Raw genomic sequence first — 23,231 nt, 5'->3', positions numbered from 1 at the left:
AATGGCTCTTGACATGTTACAAACAGCTATTTTTATAAAAACAACTTAGTGAAGTGGACCTAGATACACTTGTAAGTATAAACATTTGATCAAGCTATAAGAGAAGGGGAGACATCCTTAACTCCTTAACTCAAGCTTTAATTACAGCTTGATAATTACTGACCTTAAAAAGGCCAGCACTAATCTTCGAAGAAGGGAAAGTAGTTGCAGCCCTACAGGTTCCTCTGCTCTGACAATGCTACCATGTGTAGTAGCTCTGTCAACTGTTTGAGTCTTTTACTAGTGTTTTAATCCTTTACTTTGACCTCTAATTTGTGTGGTATTGTGGGTGAAAGGGGGAGAGACACGTCTGTGCTGCACTTGGTGCTGCTGACTTTCCTGACTTAATGGGGTATTCACACAGAAATTTCAGAAATGCACAGAGCTGCTTGTATACAGATCTTGAAAAATATCTTTCTCTGCCTTTGAATTTTGTAATTCGAGATGCTTCATTTTTGTACCAATCAACACCTAACCATTTTTGAAGTTTCTTTTCTCTTGTTGCATTGTAGATACATACCTCACCATTGAAGAAGCAGAATATAGTCGCCACAAGCAAGCCCTAAAAGGAAGAAAATGAAAAGCATTTAAGGATCAAAATATATACATACATATTTGTTTGCATTGTTTGGAAAATGAGGCTTGAGGCATGCCAGATAAACTTTGATCCACTTCCTTTCCATCACAGACATTTCACCTAACATCTCCCTAATTCTCAGTTATATTTTTACACCAGTTTTTGTCTTTTCAATATATTTTCTAGATCACTTCTAGATTATCTGTTCTGCCTATAAGGTTATTTTTGTTTGAGAGGGCAGGAGAAGGATAACTAAGTGATATTGGCTTTAGGAAGTGAAGGCAGAGGAACTGCCCCACGTGCTGCTGTGCATTTGTCAGAGTGAAGTTACCTGGTTAAGAACTGTCACACAAGGGAAGCCCGGCTGTGCCAGAAAGGCTTTCAATTGAAGTGTATGATGGAATAAGTGGACCCGTATGTGCAGCATCAGTATGGATGGGAAAGTGTGAAAACAGATATTATAGGTCAGAAAAAGGGAAAATAAACCAACACAAAACACAGGTGAATTAGAAGGTAGGGAAGAGACTGAAGATCATAGCTTGGTCCTAAACCTCTTGAAATTAATTTCATTATTGCCACGTTTGTTCAGATATTTCCTTACCTCTACAGGATTAAACAGGGTCAAGCCAAGAACATGAGGTGAGGAAGTGTGAAACAGGTAAGAGAGAAAATTCTTGTGCATAGAGCCTGCTGTTCAAAACCACATAATTACACTGCTCTGTGTTCTAAAGAGCATTAACTCTTATTAAAATATCATTACATAACAACGCCGGGAGCCAAATGCCCTCATTTTAGATTACTTAAAGCTGTTATTAGAAACCAAATTTATGGCAGTTTGTGAAATTGAGGGAAAAATTGCACTGCAATACTCTGTGTTCCCAGAGGCTGCTCAGAGGTACTTTACAGCTGCATCTTCTTTATAAGCTCTCATTTTACTTATTACCAGTTAAATTATAACTGATGCTTTGTAAAACATCTTGGACCCTCAAATGTTTTAGACTACAAAGATAAGATAAAATGTTGTAGCAGAATGCTGTATCAGGAACACACACAAGCTGATTTGAAGAGGTACTATCATCTGAATTTTAGCAATGATTTTGCTCCAATAAAGTTTCTTTGGTTGCAATATGTAGTTGCAAATAACTTCAAATGTGAAGACAGAGGAGGCGGAAGGCAATTGGAGTGAGCAAAATAAATCTTTTTATGTTTTGGAAAACAGTACCCTCCGAAAGCTCCAACTCCAGAACACAGTATGTAATGCATAATAGTTTTCCCCTATGCTCTGGTTTGGGAAACACCATAAAGTCAACCAAAAACTAATGCCTTAACAGCAGACCTTTGGCAGATCACAGATGCCTAAATCTGAAATTTATGCAAACGTTACACTTCCCTGTGGCCTATAATGATTATTCCCCTGCACTGTGCATGCTATGTCAATTTGCGCTGTCTTGAAAAACATCTGCTGTGGTACTGTATGGTATATGGTCACATTAAGGGTTTCGCTGTTTTGCTGGAATGTGTTTAGATTAACAGTAGTCAGCCACAATGGGAACTGAGATGGATTTTGATCTCCTCTGGGATTAGAGAAGTTCAGTGGGACACAGAAGATAAGACTCCAGGAGGAGAGAAAGAAGTCTGTTCTTCTCTAGGGGAAATCGGGAACTGCAGTTCACCTTAAGGCAGAAATTGAACTTGAACTATTAATGTCATTTTCCATTTTATTTCATAGAATCATAGAATGGTTTGGGTTGGAAGGGACCTTTAAGATCACCCACTTCCAACCCCCTGCTATAGGCAGGGACACCTCCCACTAGACCAGATTGCTTACAGTCCCATCCAGCCTGACCTTGAATGCTTCCAAATAAATATCCTGTACAGTGTTCAAATTCTTGTTAAATCCTACAGTTTATCTATTATCTATTTATGTTCCCTTCACTATTGCCTTCTCTAGACTTTCTGTTAGAAAAGCTAAAGATGAAGCATTATATCTCCAGCTGCTCTTCTTGTCTGGAATAAGCTGAGAACAGATGTGACTGTTCACCTTTTTAAAATCATGGAAGTTGTACATCTCTGCTGACTGAAGAAATTTTTTCCTTTGCCCCATCTATGTCTCATTGTTCTTCTTTCAACAGCAATAACCCTCTGGGCTCTGCCGTCCAAAGCTGCTCCTGAATCTTCTTGAAAATAAGTCAGAAACCTCTGTAACAACCAACCACACACAAATGTGGAGGTCCCCAGCAGACTTTTGGCACTGGGGAGTAAAGGCTCCTATGAACTCATCCAAATTAGGGACATTTACCTATCACCTTACTCATTTCTTGCCTATCTATCATATTTCTGCTGCTCCACTGGCTTTCTCTCTTTTCTGAGTTTCTTAAGTGGATCTGAATTGTCCTTGTACTCCTAAATCTATCACAGGAAGAAGGAAACAAAGTTCAACAAATTCTTTGTCCTATTCATCATCTGTAGAATGTTCACCCACAGTTTGGGAGTGAAGCTCACATTTCAACAGCAGTTTTCCCAAAATTTATACATACATATATATTTATATATATGTATTCACTTTTTTCCTTTTAGAAGTTAACCCACTATGTAAAAAAAACCACATCAGAAAACACTACAAAGGACCCAGTAACCAACTGTGTTCACTAAGAGGCTCAAAAAATAGAAGTGGAAATACGCAGATGGAAGATCTCCATAATGACATGTTGCAAGTCTCATGAGCCCCCTTACAGCTGTAAGGAAACCAGGATGAACACACACACAGAGCTGGGTCTAACACTGAGCCAGGGGCCCTTGGGCTCATCTACAAGTAGGAATGAATGCTCATTTTTCACCTTTTTAAATGCTATATAAGCACTTCTTGCTCTTCCCTGTGCTGAAGAAATCTGAGGACATATGTTGAAAAGACAAGCGGACAGAATAAAACTTATTGTGCTTCCCTAGATAATTGCTTTCACTGACATCTGCATGAATTTGGGCAATTCATACTTGAAATTAAACCACTCTGTTTAGCAATAGCATCTGTGAGATGCCATCTGGAATAAAGGTGGAGGTTAATTTTCTGCTAGGGTCCCCACATCATACACTCAAAGGTTTCCCGTTTACCCACACAGTAAAAACCCCAACCCAAATAAATACTGAGAGGAATAGAAACAGACTGTTTGCCATGCAGGGGAGTAAGGTAACATTTCTTGAAGCTTGATGAGGTCTCCTGACAGATGGGAGTCTAACGAGTCTGAAGGAGAACAATAGATAACTGGTAAGACATCTGCCCACTTACAGATAGCAAACTATGAGATGTGTCATCCTTCTGTGCAAACACAGAAATGATGTTCATACACAACTGGTGAAAAATATTAGGATAAGATCAAGAGAAAACATGCAGCAAAGATCTGGAAGATTAAATGCACAAGTAAACTGCCTGTTGCTTTTAATTAGAGCAAATACTAAACTGGTTCTGTGCCTTTATTGAATTTTAAGCCATGTCTCATGGCAGTAAAATACTTATCCTCACTAAAATTGCTGTCTCACCTGGTTTTGTGAAATACAAATATCAGAGCTATAACACGTACCTCTGGCACTAACAGAATTTTCATGTCTGCTCATCTCTATCAGGCCTTTTTATAACATCCAACATATTTTCAACCATGGTCCACTACATGAACAATTACTTGTAGTTCTATTACTTCTGTTTCTGCTTCTTCTGATTTTTATGTCATTTTTTTCATAGTTCAGTGTACTGTGAATATCTTCAGCTGTAAAGCTACAGAGAAACCAGTAGCAAATATAAACTTTGTGTCTATGGAGCTAGGAAGGTTTGGGATGCTGATAACTTTATGAGGGATACACATACTATTATAACATGCGAGAGGCTGGATGTATGTTATCATATCACGTAGGGCCCATGGGTTAATTCTGCTATTTCTTTGACATAAGCCTTTCATATTCTCTCTAACTGCTGCTGTTTTGTTTTTCTTCTTTTTTTTTTTTTGCTTTTTTTGGGTGCAATCCCTGCTGAGGATGAGCCCTCTAGATCAATTCTCTCTGTCTTCCACTGTGTGTAAAACTGACCTATAATACATTATCAGTTGACAGAGGGTAACAGTGACTATGGGATTGATAGCAGAGATGGGAACTATGTTTATTTGGACATTAAGGTCTTTATAGATTGCTTCTGAAATACATTATTTCTGGAATCATGTGAAACCCAAAAGCACATGGCTCTCTAATGAATCATGCCTAAGGGACTCTCTAGAGTCAGAAGCTCTCAGACCTTTGTGAACGTGACTGATCCCACAGTAATTTTTTCTCTGTGTTTAATACTGGTCCAAAGACATTTATGCTTGACAGGCATTTGACTTACATTTCAATCTCCTACAGGATGTAATTTGCTCAGGTTAAAAATAAACAAAACCCTATCCAGCTGCTTCAAATTTATGTGGCTTTCTGATACTTCAATTGTATTTCTTCTAGCTTATGGCTCCCTAAAAACTATACAGCATATCTAGATGTGCTTATTTCTGTTATTCCTGAGCATCTCCTACAAAACCAGTCAGACTTACCACTTCAGTTTTTCTATGCATGTGGTATCATGCACACACAATTTTGAACTGATAAGGGTGATATAAGCAGGAAATCTCAGACAGCAGGATACACAGATTTTGGTAGCATTACTTATCACCTCATTAAAGGAACTTTTTTTTTTTTTGTTAAGGGTTATTTACTTACTACAACATTAAAATACCTTCTGTGTTTACCTTCACATAAAAGAAAAGTAGAAGTGGGTCAGTGTGTTTGCCTGTGTTGCCCTCTACTCACAAATGCATCAGCAATTTGCCTTTGCTCAGCAATAAGGGACTGGGTATATTAAGAGAGTAAACCAGACAACCATTCGAAGTCACATAATTTTTTGTTTAAAAAATAAAATAAAATCCTATTGAACAATGACATTTTCAAAGTACTTTCGAAATAAAGATGTCAGTGTTATAAGCGTTATACTTTAATTTCAACTATTTAATCATGGAATTTTAACTCCTAAATCAAGCTTCATTGTCACAATTTTTCTTTTGTGTATTGGAATTCACTCTGCACAGTACTTTGTATGCAGCTAATTTTATTATTAACCTCACAGCAGCAGTTTCAGCAAATTTCAGCACTTAGCAGAAATAGCACTTTCAACATAGAAGACCTTTGTGATCTTGGTTCTCTGCTTAGTTCAGAAGTAGTGCCACTTGATCTTTTCCCCTCATTTTTCTGTTTCTTTTATCTCATGTTTTTTCTTGATACATCAATGCTACTTGTGCTGAGGTAGATAATTCAGACATGTAAAGGCAATTGAAAAATATAAAACCACAATCATGCTCAATTTCAGTGCAAAACAACTGACAACAATATCTTTGGCTAAATAAGCTCAACAGCAAGCACGTTACTTAAGCTGAAGTTACTACTATATAGCATACCTGGTAATGCATTAATATATGCATGATGTAATCATATATTTCTCCAGCAAGTCGGTTTTCTGGTCTCCAGGGTATAATAACAAACTGAATTCCTAGTAAGGGAACCAGGATTAACGTGGCTCTGACAGCTTTCATATACATGTTGGACTCAGCACGGTGGGTATCTCTTAGCTTTGTCACCAAAACTCGGACAATGTTAAGCAAAAAGAAAAAATTGACCTGTAAAGCAAAGCCATTATAGGTAAAAGCAACCAAATTAAACAGGCATTCAAACCAAAACCACAGAACACATAAATGACTTTAAAATGCAGTTTCCTAGCTTTCCTAGCTGACTCCCCTGGGGGTCAGACCTTGGAGAGTACCTTGAACACCTTCAGAAAGCAGACATTAAGTTGCTATATGTGCTTGCCTGAGGAACCTGAATGGATGTTTGAGATAGGCAGGGATCAGTTCTGAGTGTTTTGACACTGACGTGGTCAAACTGAGGATCTCCAAGGAACAAAACATCTCATAGTTTAAGCACAGCGGATGAATTATTCCCAGGGAAATGGCTGCTCTGGAGGTCACCAAGGTGTCATGCTTTGTGCTGCAGCCAGGTGAGAAACCCACAGGTGTCCCTGGGCGTACAGAGCCTACAGGGTACACACATTCTCTGAGGGACCTGCTCTGGCTCACGTGTGCTGTCACTTCAGGATTGTGTGAGCAAAGGGCTCTGAGAAAACCTAGGCTCAACTCTGCCTCCATGGGACTGTAGCGGTCCTATGTACGCTGCCCATAGGTAACAAAACAAGCTGGAACAGGGCAGAAAGGCCAAAGAGTTGAAGGGCCAAAGCCCTTCCAAAAATCCACGTATCTGAGTTCCAGAGTCATTTCTAAAAACCTGACTCCAGCCATGGGTTCTCAGCACAGGGCCATATTGCCCTGCCTTCACAGAGCTCCTGGCAGGATACGCCTGGAAGCACATGGGCAGATAATGAGCCCTGAGGACATCATAGGCATCACAGATTTCCTTTCTCCCCAGTATGTAACCAGGCCGCCTTTCCTACTCCTTTACAGTACCAGCAGGCACCTGTGCTTATGAACTTCAACAGACTTCTATAGCAACCATTTTTTAAAATAAGTATCCTCTTATTACATAACTAGAATAGGTATTTTAATAGTCCCAAATCCATGCATATGTGAGAAATCTCACTTGGACCTTTTTAAAACAATAAACCAAGAATCAGTAAGCTTTCACAAAGCACTTTGTAACTTCTTAGCTACTGAGAGACCTTTGAGCTGTTTTACATTCATGCTCTGCTGGAAAAAAAAAAAAAAAAAGGAATAATAAATGACTTCTGAGATCCCATTTAGCATTAAATCTAAATCTTATTCTCCATCCTCCTCTGACTTCACTCCCTCTACTTAACCTTCACTTTTAGAACTTTTTGAAGGTACTGTGGAAGGTGAAAAAAAGACTCAGCAAAGGTAAAAACCCTCAGCTCCTCCGAGTCTGCCTGAGTCATAGTCTACCACTATGAGATTTCGGTAGCAAATCATGAAGGACATTGTATAAACAGTGACAACTTCAAGAGAAAACTAAAACAGGAATCAGCATAAGAACGAGACAGAAAATATAACACCTTATTTTAAAAACAGTTACAAATTGCTCTGCTTCCATAAAACCAGCCTCTCCTCTTTTATTTGCAGCTAAAATGTGCAGACCTGGGGCTTAGTGATCAAAATAAAGGCTGACTGGCCTCTCCTAGAAGCTGGCTTTATGACAGCAGCAGTCAAGATCAAGCCAATAAACCCGCAGCAGATGTGATCCTGCAGGCATGGCAGGCTGAACATGGCAGGGACGAACTGGCTTCTCTGTATTCCTGATAGGCAAAGCTACTTCTCAAGAAGGGGCAGAAAGACCTGTTTTTTTTTTTTTTAGTTAGTAGACAGAGGGTTGTTTCTTTATTCAGAGGTATTCTCAGCATTCCCCATCATACTCTTTGATCTGCTAGACCATTTCTGTAGGTATATCCATGCAGAAGTCAATATCAAACAGAACGAAAGCGCATCTTGGATGGCACACTGAGATGTGTTTGGGACTTGGGCTGAATAAAACTCAGTTACATAGTTCAGTTCGCTTCAAAATCTGATTATATTTCAGGTGGTTCCTTGGCTGATTTATGAAAAGTATTGAGAGCCTTTCTTTAAAAGAGAAAAATCACAAATTGCTTTCAAATTTTCATCAGAAGACTTGAAGTACAGAAATTTATATTCTCTACACATTAACAGCATTTCTAAAATAATTATTGAATGACTGATAGCAAATATTCTTACCAATAAAGCTGCCATTACAGGTCCATGAACAATATAAAGCAAGTGAGTGTCAACACTCATCCAGCAGCTGGAGGAGAAATATACCACATAATTTATTATTTACTCAAAATGTGTAACACAATTAAATAGTGCTAAATTCCTTCAAAAAAAGACATGCTACTCACTTGTCATTGAAGTATTTGGCTCTTGCAACTGCATGAATTGAAGCTGGCACTACAGGAAACCCTGAAATGATTAAAGGAATAGGTCAGCCTTGGTGTTTTTGGCTTGAACATCATTGATCATAAAAAAAAAAAAAAAAAAAAAAAAAGTGAAGTCCCAGCTTTCACCCAGCACCTTAAGGGAAGCCACTACTCTGACAGGTAGCAGAATTGAGCAAATGTGTACTAAACCAGGGGAAACATGCCATTCTTAACATACCTCAGTTGTGTATATCCTGACTTTAAGTGGCAATCTGGGCGGCCCCCCCCCCCATCTACCTTCCTTCATTTTCTGTGTATGTAGTCTCCCTTTCCAACAGGCTAGAAACCTGCGAGCCTGTGCTTCAACACTGACCCCACCTTGTACAGCCTTGCACATACAGACAGCTGGGGATCATCTACTACTGTCTGTCCTTTGCAGCGAGCTGTGTACATCTTGGACACAAACACTTTTAGAAGAGGCACAGAATACTCAGACTAATTCTTCAGTGTTCTTGCCACAGAACACAGGTCAGCCAATGCTGGAGTGAGATTACGGTAAAAAAAAAAAAAGTGTGTGAATAGGACACTGCACTCTCCAGGCATCTCTAAGCAACAGCTACTTGCTTTACTGCTAAAATAAGTTCTTATGGCAGTTTAACTTCAGAGAACAATGCAGCTGTGGGAGAATAAAATGATGGACTGTCTTCTCTTTCATACTGTTAGAAAATGATTTCTTTGCTTCTTGCTGCAGAATGGTTTTTTAGAAAAACAAAAATATCTGAACAGAAAGAAAAGAGCTTCCATTCTCAGGGTGACCTTATGGGAGTAGCAGCTTCAGAAAGTCCTTTTGTTTTGGAAATGGAGCAAGTTTGATCCAGTTTTGTTGACAGACTATGTAGATTAAAATGCATTTTTAAGGGACGGCTCTTTAACAGTAAAAAGCATTGCAAGTAGATTGCTCCACATTGATGCCTTGGGACCTTTTTCTTCTGCTAAATGCATTAACCTAAAATATTTGGCTCAACAAATTCTCATGCAAATCTGAAGAACACAACGGAAAGTTTTCATTAATAAGGTAAGAAACTCTTGACCATCTACGGCTCAGATTTCCAGCCGCAGGCTGGTCCGTGCAGCTAGATGTTGCTCTTGCCTTGGAAAGGGCCAGTAGCAGTGAGAAGGGGAACACCAAGAAGGCCTATCGTGTCCTCATGACCTCACTGTTTCACTCCAGAGGTCCCATATATCTGTTACGAGAGCTGAGCAACTCAGAAAAGGTCCTACTCCAGCCATCCCAAGAGAAGGTATGCCGTACCCCTGAAGGTCATGCCAGGTCTTCTTTGAAAAAAATCTGGCAATCATGCTTAATTGCATTTCCAGTTGGCTACAGCACTGCCCACATAAGTGATTCCCTTTTCAATTTTATGTGGATGAAGCAGCCTGAAGCAGCTTGATGGAACAGAACGCAGTTGGATGCACCCACCTGATGCTATTATCATGCCCTGCATAAAGGTGATTTTCTGACCCACTGAAACAGTAGCACATGAAAAAGGACATTCTCAGCAGCAGGTGCCAAAGAAGATGTCACCTGAGGGCATCCGTCTTCAAATACATCCACCTGTGTCAGATTCCGTTCAGTCATCTGCAAACATTTCATGGAAGTGTTTTTGTATTTGCTCAGATTTTTATTTTTTTAGACTAAGTTATTTTACAAACATCAATAAAGATTTTTCCAAATAAAATAATCTAGATCGTTTTGCGTAGGGATTAGTTATAACAAGGAATAATGAGTATATTCATCTTGTGTTGTACATTTACCTTGATTTTTTGAATTGTAATTCAGAGCATGAACTGCTGTTGCTCTGCACTGTCCTTTGGGGAAACATCTCTCTCTTCATTGATTAACACAGCTGGACATTTGAAGACAGACCATGTGAGTACTGATTTTGGAAGCAGTGGAATTATACTGATTTATGCAAACTTTAGGGGTCGCCAGGTTGTCCTAATTATTAGCAATAGGATCTAATGACTTCTACTTCAGTTAGAAGGTGCAAATGACTACTTAGTGTGGTAGTATCCACATAGTTTCATTACTAAGGATGCAGACTTCACAGTCAGAGTTGTGTTGCTTTCTATTAACCTTTTCTCTCTCAGTATATCATCACACCATTCCCACAGATGTTGCTTATTTCTGGGACAATGCTGCAGCTACTGATGAGCATCCTTTCAGTTATCTTCACTGAATTACCCATCAAGATACCTTCAACCATATTTCAATGCCCTCAACCATATCTCAGCTAGCTCATAAGCTTTCACACCAAGCCAGCTGTCCCAGTTGCACAACATGCATTACCTAAAGTGAACGACACTTAGAAAAATATGTTAATGCCCACTTTTCTCCTGCATAATGTGATACAGAATGACAGTACTTCAGGAAGTCTTACGCTACACGAAGACAGCAAATGTTTGAACTGGAAGGAAGGGTATAAAATTACTCTTCATACAGGGCTTCCATTTTCAAAAGCAGAGGGCTACCAAACTTTGTACATTCAAATATTCTGAACTATGAAAACTGTGATAGCAGCTATTTGAAAGCAAATAACTGCCCCAAAACAAAACAACAACAAAACAACCAACAAAACAACTTTCTGCTTTGCTGTTATAATCCTTTAGCATCTGCTACTGGATGTCCAACTAGCAGTTGGAGTCAGGGTTTTAACGTTCTTCAGAACATTCAGGTTCATTTTTCTCCCATGTAACCAATTCCCATTTTTCCCCTCTGTTAAAACAGGAGAGCTGTTTTTCACTTTCCTACTGTAAATGAAATAATGAAAAATGAAATGATGTTGATCAGGCATTACATTTGCAAGAAGGATGAAAAATAGCAAGTACATTACTTATGCTTCAGTCGGGGATTGTAAGAAAACCATAACACAGGGAGATGATGAACAAAGTTCTGTCATTTACCGCTTAGTGCACCAGTGGGTTTTGCAATACAAGGCCTGGCTCACCAGAAATTGGAATGAGGCCAGAAATTCACAGCTCCCAAGCTGGAAAAAAGCTATTGCTAATGATTTTCTGTCAACGTTGATTCGGACTGAATTTACAGTAGAGATTTAAATGTGAAAGAAATGGTACTTCACTCCAATATATTGGTTGTATTCACGTGGCCTTTCACTGAACCAGGAAGCACAAAGAATAAATATACCTGTTGTTGCTAATAATTAAATGGCAACAACTCCCTCAGTGAAAACAGAAGTGATCTGCATATTTGGCTCTGAAGGAGGAGACTTAGACATGACTTCTTGGTCAATACACATGCTACTAGAGAGACTTTGTATAGCATTTGTAACCTCTCCCATAGTATATCACTGAGATTTGCTAATTGACACCTGAAATGCCTTAGAGATCACTGTTGTTAGACAAAATAAGAACAGAGACATTATCTACTCCTCTGTAAAATGGTATCTTCTCCCTTATAGTAACATCTGCCAAAGTATACCCAATATTGGATTCAGTTTCAGAAAAGCTCTGGTTTTTCTTTGTATGTGCTGCATTTTTACAAATTGATAGACACAGATATTGATTTTCCTCCTCATTCCAGAGTAAATATGCTTATATATAAGATTAATATTTTTGCATGCAAAGTGACAAAACTAAACATGTTCTGTTCAGATGAGAGATGCACTTGGATAACAGTCTATTTCACTCTCAAAGCTTTGCTTAACAAAATTTAAACATTTCTTTCAGCAAATCCCAAGGTGCAGCAAGTAACAGATAATGACAGCTGTTGACATTTTTGTGACTCTCTAGACTCACACAAACAAATGCACTCAAATTTAGGACCTAAGAACTCAGTTCTAGGCTATGACTTAGCAGCATGAATCCAATGCAAATATCTGAACCAACTACACCAACTTCCACCAACTACATGTGCTACAAAGCACACCATACGTACCCCAGCCCAAGAGGTAGTACCAGTGCAAGCGCTGCTCTTCTGCAAAGACAGCCACCACAATCAGCGTGTGCAGGTAAATGCCTTCACACAGCATCCAGAAGTAGTTGCAGCCCAGCATGTACTGGTGAAAGAACTGCAGCACTTTGCAGCTTACCTGCCAGGCAAATGAGATAATGTCACACACCTGACTAGCATTCTACATCTAAGCAGGCAAAGGTAAATTATAATTCTATGCTATGAGAAAGCAAAGTGAAACAGATGCCCAGATCTTGCTGGGTTTGTTTGGCACATATCAGTGACAGGGATTTTAAACTTTATAAATGAAATGAATAAAACAAAAAGCCTTCATAAAAGAGTAAAAAATTGTATTATAACAGTACTCCAGAAAGTACTCTGCAAAAAAATTCCCTTCAAAGTCCTTAGTTCCATGCTTTTTAGAACTGCATTTGTTTTTTAGAACAAGCAGCCTGTTCTAGAAGAAGGCTGTGAGAAAGACATAACTTAGAGCTCTAGTTTGGTGATTTCTTTCACTTTACTCGGAATTTTCAAAGACTTGCTGAGCTCTTCTGTGAGTCAGTCACTCCTCTAAAAGCAACACCCAGTTCTGAACTCCCTCCTTTGAGAACAAGTACTTGCAGGCAGTGGAGATGAAAAGACATGGAGATAAGTGAGTCTGTGAAGCTGGACAGTGGTTCTTGCCTGCAGCTCAGATGGGAAACTGAGACTTCAAGCTGCTTGGGGAGCAGATGGTGGAGAGAAACACATTGTGTCCATTCACCAGGTGGTGTGGGAGGAGACCACCCCTCCTTTGAGAGGCTCTGATGTCCATCCGCTTCCACCATGTCCCAGTACCCAGGAGGCCTATGGAGCAGGTGGGTGATGCAGGGATCTCTTCAGGGAGCACCAGTGGCTACATGGACATCTGAGGTGCCCTCCGTGATGGCAAAATGCCAGTTGCCACCTTATCCACAAGAAAATACTCCTTCCCCTTCACTTCTCCAGATGGCTTCCAAGCTAAATTACCTGGACTAGAGGCAGTGTTTTTGCTAGGACTGACTTGTCAACCATTCAGCAGAGGATTGTGTGCCCCGTGTCTGTTTGGAGGACTCACAGTGCCCCTCTGGGACAGAAAAGCAGGTTCAATAGTGATTCTGTTGAACAGAGCAGTTCACAGAACATGGGCATTTAGCTCTGTTTCAATGTTTGCAATGCAGCTTGTTGCTCTGAAAATAGAAGATCATTGACAGTGCAGCTAAAAGAATTCAAATAGGATGAATGTGAAGGACTGTTGTTTTTGTTTTTGTTTTTTTTTCATTTCATTTCTTCTGCTTGCCACACAGAGCAAAGCAGTCACATAGTTTTTCCACACTGTGTCTGAACAGTTCCTACAAAGTATGCTGAGAAAGGATTAAAAAAAAAGAAAAAAGAAAAAAAGAAGGATTTGCTGTTTTCAGTGAACTTTTTGAATGAGGGAGAAACTAACTACATGAACAAAGCCAGCCCTTCTGCAACTTTTATCTGTAGCTCAATATTTGAAATACAGAAAGCATACTGCCTGAAGACGAACCATCTTTGTTTCCTGAAGAACAATACACCTAAACTTAATTTGCTTCATTTCCTCAGTATTTCCTTCTTTCCTGTGCCCTCCACATGAACTGTCACTCGTGGCTTTAAAAATAAAATTAAGCACCTATGTTTTAGAGTAATGGCTATGCAGACAGCTCATGACTCTTTTGAGTAATGTAATCACTTGCTATGCAGTAAGTTATAGACTGCCATTGGCAAGACATGAAGGATGCGTGTGATTAGTACTTGGATCCACATCACATTAATTTAAGAACTAATCTGAAAAAGTTACCGTGAACAGTTTAAGCACAACAATGCACTGCAAAGAATTATGCTGTATTCCTATCAATCAAACTACAGTGAAAATCAATCTTCACTTTGTATGAGCTAAAAAAATGCAGCAGGCTTCAGCTGTGGTTGAGTGCTGCCATGGAAATAAAGTGAGTGTTTTTCTTAGATCAGAGCAACCTGTTGCTGATGAGAACTGGAGTCATGTGCGGTGTGAATAAAACATGGCAAATGTAGCCACACATCTCAGTGTACGTTAGCCTTAGCTGGGAAAACTGCAGGACTCTGAAGTTTTGTGAAGAGCTTATTCTTATAGAAACAAGTAAAATGAAATTGCAAGATAATACGGGAGCAAATCTTTGATCACTTCCATGCTTGATAACTTGGAGATTTAAAAAAAAAAAAAGGTTAGATGTTTTGTCTTCAGTTGAAGTTAAATACATTTTGATGCAAGCTCTTTCTGTCATTGTATCTCATACAATATGCAGTATGGTCAAATCCAGGATTCAAAGGATTATCACAGCACTAATACTGCTGCTACTAGCACTAGAACTCATGATGGAGAGTAAAATGTCATCAGCTCTTGGTCTGTGGGTGTGCACTTAAGCTGCAGGGGAAAAAAGGAGCCAAATGATAGAACATGGTCAGGCAAGAACAGCTCCTACCTAGCAAATCTTGCAAAGAGTTGTAAATCATGTAAACACCTCAGCTGCTGTATGAAATGAAAAGTTTCAAAAGGATGCTGGAATCACTTTGTGGAGAAGAAAGAAAACAATCAATCTCCTTTCAGGAGCAGGCCTTTGTGATTTTTTTCAGGATTTATTGGTGCACTATAAATACTGCTAACATTCCAGGCCTATTAGGAGGGTCCCAAAGTTCCACCTGTCTATGCAGGATTGTGCAATTGCATGGCCATGCTGCTGGCATGCTGCTCTCCTTGGCTAGGGCACAGCCCCTCCTCACAGGTTGCAGACTCATGCAGTGTCTCGAGTTGGAAGGGATCCATTAGAATCACTGAGTCCAACTTCTGGCTCCACACAGGACCACCCAAAAATCAGAGCATATGACTGAGAGCACTGTCCAAATGCTTATTGAACTGTGGCAGCCTGGGGCCATGACTACTGCCCTGGAGAGCTTGTTCCAGTGGTTGACCACCCATTGGTGCAGAACCTTTTCCCAATCCCCAGCCTGATCTTCCCTGCTTTTCCCTTTTATTTTGTCTTTCTTTTATTGTCGCGCCAAAACTGTACACAGTACTCAAGGTCCTTACATGCCATTTCCCTGCTAAACTCTCCCTTATTGTCTGACAGGGAGAAAGCATCAGCAATAATGCAGAATTAAATAAAAACCAGAATACTGCCTTCATCAAAGTAACAAAACATAACATCCACTCCTAATTGATTTTGAGCAGGTCTTTCTAGTAATTCAGTCAGAATAAGCCTAGGTTTTAGCAGAGGGAGGGCAACTCGCCCAGATTCCTGTGTCTGTGTTCCCATGATGCTTCCCTGACTGAAGGGCCACAGGCTGGAACTGGGAGCCCTGGTTTGCACAGCCTACCTTGCCAGCTCCACAGCACCTGGCCCATCACCACTGGGGCAGGATGCCTGGCAGTGTGCAAAGTGAAGCCTCTCCTCACTTGTTCTCCACGCACTGAAGTGCCCCAGGCTGACATTTGCAAGAAATAAATAGATAAGAATAGGCCAAACAAGGTTATTAGTTTTTGGCCAAGCCACCTACATGGGACATTATTATAGCTGTACATTTCTCTGTTTAAAGGGAAATAAGAGTGTTTGCCCTCCCTGAAGATCAGTCAGAGTGGGCTCTCTTCACGTCTGTAGAACCCCCCTGTGCGCACAGCTCTTCTCAAGAAGAGGTTGTGCTGCTCCCCACAAAGACCAGACAGGATTTATTCCAAGTCAGTTTGAAGGCAATAAAATGCATTCTCAGACATTCTTAGCATGTTTAAGGAGTAACTTGAAGTTTGGTTATTGACCTGCCTTATGCATTTTTTTTCTGGTTATTAGAATGCTTTTCTATGAAAATATTCTTAAATTCCCAGTATCCATATGTTACACAAATAAGCAATAAAAGGACTTTCCAAAGCAGGACAGTGCTAAGCATTGTAGCTGTAAATCATGGACTATCAGAACGTCATACCATTATACAATATATCTACTGTGAGTCACCCATTAAACTGTGTTCCAGTCAGAAAGCTGGCATGCAGGGACTCAGGCTAAGATTAATGTTTTAATATACTTTTAAACCATTTGCAGAACAAAATGTACACAGTTGCTTAGAGGGTTCCTAGGTTTTGTGTTACGAGAATGCAAAATATGAAATTAAGCATCGAGGGATATTTTTAACAGCATCCCTACCCATGCCTACACTGCGAGAAGAAGCCAGCCTGGAATTAGGCATCATGGGCAGTGATTTACACAGCCGTATCCATACACCCCAACCTCCCAGCTGCAGTCACTGTCCTGGGGCTGCAGCCTAGAACCCAGCAGGATAGGGCTGGAGTCCTACGGGGTCCATGTGGTGAACCCAGCATTGCAGTATGCAGGGAGCAAGGCAGGGCAAGGTACAGTCTCCTTGTGCTTAACTGGCTTCCTCAGCTGGGGCAAATCTCTAGTGGATACACACACCTTGCACACACAGCCAGCAAGTGCTTTGCTATGACAATCTTCTGTGAAAGCCCTAATGGCTTCTCATGGTCACCGTGGCCAGGTAGGAGGACTGTTGGGTCAGATGGTATCAGCAAGGTGTATTATTGAGCAGCAAAATTTCCCATCTGGATGCTAGCTGGTCCCATGAGCTTAAGGAGCTGCTAAACACGCTGTATATTAAGAAGGATGTCCAAGGAAACAAAATCAGGAAATCTAAAGAAAGGTGTTAAATGGGACTGGAGATGCAGAGATTTTTTTGATTTTGGTATCAGCTGTTCTGGGTGCTCACTTCTCACTGCCACAGTGGCAGGACCTGCAGGGTCCACAGACAGTGGAGGTATGTAAAAATGTAGAAGCATGACAGACTTTTCACAGGGACAGCTGAATCTGCAGTTTGGTCTCCATCCATGCTGAGACTGTAGGTCTTCCTGGCCTTTCTTGCAGAAAAGATGCAAGCCTCAAACCTAAGAACAAACCCCAGGGTCTGAGGCCTTCAACTGCAGGACCATGATGCATTTTGCAGCACAAGATCCTTTCTGAGGGAAACAACACTCATTCTCCCAAGTAAGAAGTCACATGTTGGGAAAACACTGCAGAAATAATATCTGAAGAGTCTGATGGAGCCTGGGTTGTTTTGACATGGAAATACCTTGAGTCTGGGCTACATGAAAGCTATTGTCCTCCCCTTTGAGACTGTTTTGAGATACTTGAACCTACTAAGAGATACTGCTTTAAAAGAAGAGAAAGCAACTGCAATGTATAATTTCCAAATTATTACTAAGGAAAGGAAAATGAGGAAATTTGTCCCAAAATAAATATTTAGTATCTTAAATTGTTTTTCCTCCCCCCTGAGGCCAGCTGTTAATTTGATGGTGTCTTACAATTGAGAAAATAACTGGAATAACTTTGTTGTGGAAGCTCAGATCTTTCTCAGAGGCGGTGGCTGGCTGACTTCAGACCAGATATAGTTGTTCCATAAAAACCACAAATGTTCTTCGCAGGAGTGTAATTTCTGAATGCTGTGAACATCCTTTAATCATCCATACTTCATCTTCTGGGCATGGCAAGGCACATCACATTAGTGAATCTGACACCACCAGAATTACACAGTGCTTTGTTTTCTCCATTACTCTGAGAGTTTTGAGGATATAAACAAGAATATAAAGACCTTGGGAAAAAATGATGGGAATTACTGCTCTGTTTCATGCCATTTAGACACTGACAGCTCTGTCTTAAAATGAATGCAGATATTATTCCAGCCTGAAAATTTGTCAGAGTTCTGCATTAATCTCTCTGAATTTCATTGTGGGGAGAAGACTTGATTGTTCTGAGGAGTTCTGAATTCGTATTATACTTTAGAATAGCTTTCAGTCATCTCTTTGGGCTTGCACTGGTTGCAGAGATCCCTGTAAGTATTCTACCTGGAAACAGGAGGAAGAAAAAATGTACTAAAATGAAAACCTCCAGAGATTCTTTAAAAGGGACAGGAAAGTTCTGGAAATAGTTTAATGAAGAATCAATTTAATTTGACAAGAACAGAGCCTCCTGAAGCTCAACCCTGAGCATAACACAGGAAACAACGCTAAGGATCAAAACACACTTATCCTTTGTGGAGCTCCATCCTGCAGCTTCCCAAGGGGACTGCTGACAATTGTCGGCCACAAAGACCAGTATTTTTCCACTTATCTTCCCTGGTGTAAGTCATGGATCTCTCATTTGAAAACCTATATTTTAAAAGGCTAAGGCTCTCTCAGCCTACATCAGAAAGAACAGAAAATAGCAAGAGACAAAAATTGGTGCAATAGCGCAAACACTGTTGCTGAAATGCTGTGAATCTCCTCTGTATTCTTGTCTCTCATACCCTGTTTATTCCTTTGAGAATAGGGCAAGCCAACAGTGCTGTAACCCCACAAGTCACAATAACTACTTCACAGACTTATCTTCCTACACAACTCCTTTTTATTTCCACTATTCTACTATAATAGGGAGGAATGCCTAATATGCTTGGGCAGTGAAGATTTTCACTTGAACTAGTCAATGGTGATACTTTTTATAGTGCTCTAGTCTCCATGACAGTACTAATTTTTTTTAAATATTACTACTACCATGACCTTGCTTTACTCATTGTAATGCTAATTTGAAATGCTTGGGAATGGGAGGGGGCTACATGCTGCTGGCCCTGTTAGATGGAGGAAGAACAAGCTGCACCAGCAGGAAGAGTGGCAAACTAGTTCAAAATCTTTGATGTTTATCTACAAAAGGAGGCAAGAAGGTTTCCAGCATTCCATGTCCCATGTCTACCTCAGCAAGAGCTAAGTCCACACAAGGCTCCCAAGAGCTTCCAGTGGAGGACTGCTTCTTGCTATGGGCTCCACAAAACTGCAGTTGAAATTGAACCTTTCACACCATACAATGTCAGAAGTAAGGGAAAAACTGCTATATGAAAGATGAAGGGGCTAGAAAATGCCTGAAGAAATCAGGTAATCTCTCCACTAGAACAACAAAGTGATAAAAATACAATGAGATCTCTTGAAGCTTTTCCAGAAGCATTTCTATCTAATTACTGAGCCATTACTGACTTGGGTCTCATCTGCAAACACTGTGGTGCCCACAGAGTAGATCAATTATTCAGTTTCAATTGTCAGTTTCTCATTAGCAGAGTAATCCCTCTAGTCATTAGCTGTATTTTTCTTTATCTCAGCTTCTTTATCTCAAGTATTTGGTATTAAAATTACTAGCCTTGTGAAATAAGAAAAAAATGAGAACTACAGATCTGATATGCAAGGCTATATTAAAAGATTAGGCAGCAAAGTTTTATTTTATTTCTAGGCTTTTTAACAGTGAACATAATGCGTTGTTCACAGACAACTCTTCTTCTGCAGGTCGTTCTCAAAAAAGAAGACACGCCTTCCTACAAAGTCTGTTTCAGTGACAGTATAATTAATGCAGTTGCTAATTCATATACAAGATGCAAATAATCATCTTATACAACAGTTTTCAATACATATATACAAGTATTCGTGCATGTGTTCCTGCTCTTTTTGTTCAAGTGCCCCAAACTTTTTTTTTTTTTTTTTGCTTCTTCTTATATGGCCATCTAGGCTCACATCTTTCTCTTCCATAATTTCAGTTCCAGATAAATCTTGTAGAGAGAGAGAGAGAGAAAGACACACAGAGAATTAAATAACCAGAAAACAGGAAAAAGAAAAAAAAAAAAAAAAGGAAAAATTTGAATTAAGATGTGAAAGGGTTTGAGTTACCAATTTACGTGAGTAGAACAATCAAATCTTTGCAGAAGAATATACGTGAGTTGTATAACCAAGATGTTATAATCACAATATAATTGTGTATAATCAATAGATATCAAGATGTTATAATTGCAATATAATCAAGAGAGTAAGGCAAAGCAGACAACAATCACAAAAGAGAATAAGTGGAAGAGCTTACCCTTGGGTTGAGCTCACCAGAAGATACCAAAAGAGGGGATCTCCAGAAGAGATCCTTCCCCTCTGGTAGCCAGCTCTTAAATAGGTCCAGGAGGGATGGAGCCAGGCTCCACCCCTTCTGGTAGCACAGGAGAATTGCCTTCACCTGTGCTCCTCTGGCTGACTCAAGGCTCACCTCAGGTGATTAATCAGAGGTTCAGGCCGTGACTCAGCAGTTTCCATACATGAGTAAAGATGCATTATGATATCTCATAGAAATGACACTTTGGATTTTCTCACACACTGTATTCAGATTCAGGGAAAATGTGGGTGTCTTGATGTTGGGGATGAAATTCCTCTTTTGCTCCTCCTGTCTTTTCTCTTGGTTATTTAACAGAACCTTCTTTCTTCTTTGCAAATGATATGGATTTGTTGATATCCTCATAAATATGTATTCACTGTAAGTACTTTTCCCATGACATTGCATATTTAAGATTGGCTGTGAAACTTTAGGCAGAAAAAAAAAGCAGGAGCTACTGAGGTGGAAACACATTTATTATTTTGCAGATTAAATACCATGAACTTCACCTCTGAGTGTGACCATAAATATGAGGTATCTGTGACTCCAAAATTCCTTGCACACTCTTCAGTATTTCCGTACATATATTTGAGGTAGGAGCCACACACACAAGACTGTCAAGCTCAGAAGATGCACAGGAAGAAACTGGATAAACGCAGCACATTACAGGAAGTCACAAGTAGCCCTATCAAAATGGACTCAATAAAGCAGAGTATGGAGCAGGTGTAGAAAAATACGAACTATAAAGTCTTCATTTTCTCTGTTAATCAGCACCAAAAACAGAATACACTTTCTAATGATGTTGGCAGACACGTTGGTTTGGTCTGAACACATTACCTTGCTACCTCCTTTGAGTGTACTCTCGATCCATACTTGACTACAGACCAAAAAGACGAGATCCCAGCTCCTCTTCTCCCCAGGTTTGTATCTCAACTCTAGACATCAGTTCACTGCTGAGTCAAACACATGCAAATTGTGTTTGGAAGAAGAAAGTGAAAAATAAGGCCTTTGTTCATCAAAGCAATTAAGTCAGTATGTAGCTGAAGAGGTGAGGCCAGGCCAACTAACTCAGCTATACTCAGCTGTGCCTAACAGTGAAGGGCACTGGCTTGGCCAACTTCCACATGCTGATTTCTTCGGGACCAGAGTGTATTCATCCTCCCAGGCCATCTCTAGGAGGCCTGGAAGTTGCCTGCAGCTGTGAAGCTCTGAGCCACAGGTGACTGCTTATGGCAATTCTATAGAGCCTGTTGCCATCGCAACCTAGGTGAGCTGATGCTCAGCACCCCGCTGTCTGTCCTGTGGCTATGTGGCTCTAATGAAGCCTCTGAGAGCTTTGTCATTGACTTCACTGGGGTCAAGATTTCACTCCAAAGATGGATCTAGCCCCAAGGCACTGGATACAGATTTTTAATGAAATTTTACAGGACAAGAGTTCTTGCTGTGGCTCAAATTTTAATTTAAACCACTTCAGATAATTTACTTCTGCTGTCAGGAAGTATCATTCTTAACCCCAAGATAAAGATCTTACTTCCATTTAGGTGCTATACTATGTGCCAGCATTGTATTTTCAAATATCAAGTGCATTTTCACTGCTTCTCTTGCACAGGATATGTACTATGCAGTAAGGAGGAACAAAGTATGATGTTTTAATTACTCTTTTGCTGTTCTATTTTTTTAACCTCCAGATGGTCTCTGTGACTGGTGATCTTTTCTCTAGTCTATATATTTCCTGCTTTAATTAGCTTACTCAACTGGGAGCACATCTGAGAGACACGATTGGATAAAATAAAAAATTGTTATTAGCACAATTGCTTTCACAAAATTAGAAGCAGATAAATAGTTGGGGCCATAATTGAAAGCCCTTACTAGAAGACAAGCTGATTGGTGTTGTGACAAAACCTGAGAGATTCCAAGGCTTGAGCTAATTTTGCATCAGCCAGGACTGCAGGAGCAAGGCAATGACTCTGTTAGCATGGTCAGAGCTGGGTAACAGATCTGCCATGCATATTTATCAGCTGAGGGCTGGCTCGGGTTGTGCTGCTTTCTGATAGGACTGAACTATTGCTATTGCTGTGATTTACCACTTCCTAAGAAAGAACACAGCAAACAGATTTTTGCAGGGGGAGAGGAGGGGTTGAAAAAAGTTATATCCCTCTTCATCCTTACCCTTCTCCATCATGCATGCTTGTGAGAAATGGCAGTTGGGCGGCCCAAACATCTGTCCTTGGGGGGCTTTGCTGGGAAATGCCAAGCAGTTGCTGACAAGATCTGACACAAAAGTGGGGATCTGACACAAGTTTGTTCAGAAAGGCAGTCTGAAGCAAGACTGAGGCTCTTCCCTCTTGTACCAAATTCAAAGCTTTTTGCTGCTGGATGAAAGATCTGAGCAAGGTCAATTCTGAGAATCTGAATGCTTCGTGCCTGGCTATAATTAACTGGTGAATAGGCACACCTCGTTTTGATGCAGCCATAATAATTTTATTTGAGTGTAAAGATAGAAAGAAGAATACTTACGGGATCCCTTTTCACAAGGCCTGGGTTAGGAACAACGATGATGAGGTGGGCAATGGTAAACATGGAGTTCAGCACGTAAGAAAAAAACAAATTCTTATGCAGTGTTATCCTTTGACAACTGAGACTCCTGAAAAATATGGAGCACATGTTGTAAATTAT

At 40.1% G+C, this 23,231-nt stretch overlaps 1 protein-coding gene across 1 annotated transcript in view; it reads right to left on the bottom strand.

The window, feature by feature from the left end:
* The window catches only part of CALCR (calcitonin receptor), a 131,535-nt gene that overhangs the window by 7,609 nt on the left and 100,695 nt on the right, over window positions 1-23,231 (bottom strand). The window contains exons 7-12 of the mRNA XM_042889340.1: window positions 23,073-23,199; window positions 12,532-12,685; window positions 8,559-8,619; window positions 8,395-8,461; window positions 6,079-6,297; window positions 560-601 (exon numbers count right to left, since the gene is read on the bottom strand). Coding sequence (XP_042745274.1) covers window positions 560-601; window positions 6,079-6,297; window positions 8,395-8,461; window positions 8,559-8,619; window positions 12,532-12,685; window positions 23,073-23,199 — 670 coding nt within the window. The remainder of the gene's footprint in view (window positions 1-559; window positions 602-6,078; window positions 6,298-8,394; window positions 8,462-8,558; window positions 8,620-12,531; window positions 12,686-23,072; window positions 23,200-23,231) is intronic.

This window comes from Lagopus leucura, unplaced genomic scaffold (genome assembly GCF_019238085.1).
Source record: "Lagopus leucura isolate 7727_CA_CO unplaced genomic scaffold, USGS_WTPT01 Super-Scaffold_100157, whole genome shotgun sequence".
Taxonomy (NCBI): Eukaryota; Metazoa; Chordata; class Aves; order Galliformes; family Phasianidae; genus Lagopus; species Lagopus leucura.
The sequence above is the reverse complement of the archived record's forward strand: the minus strand, read 5'-3'. Positions and strand labels throughout refer to the sequence as shown.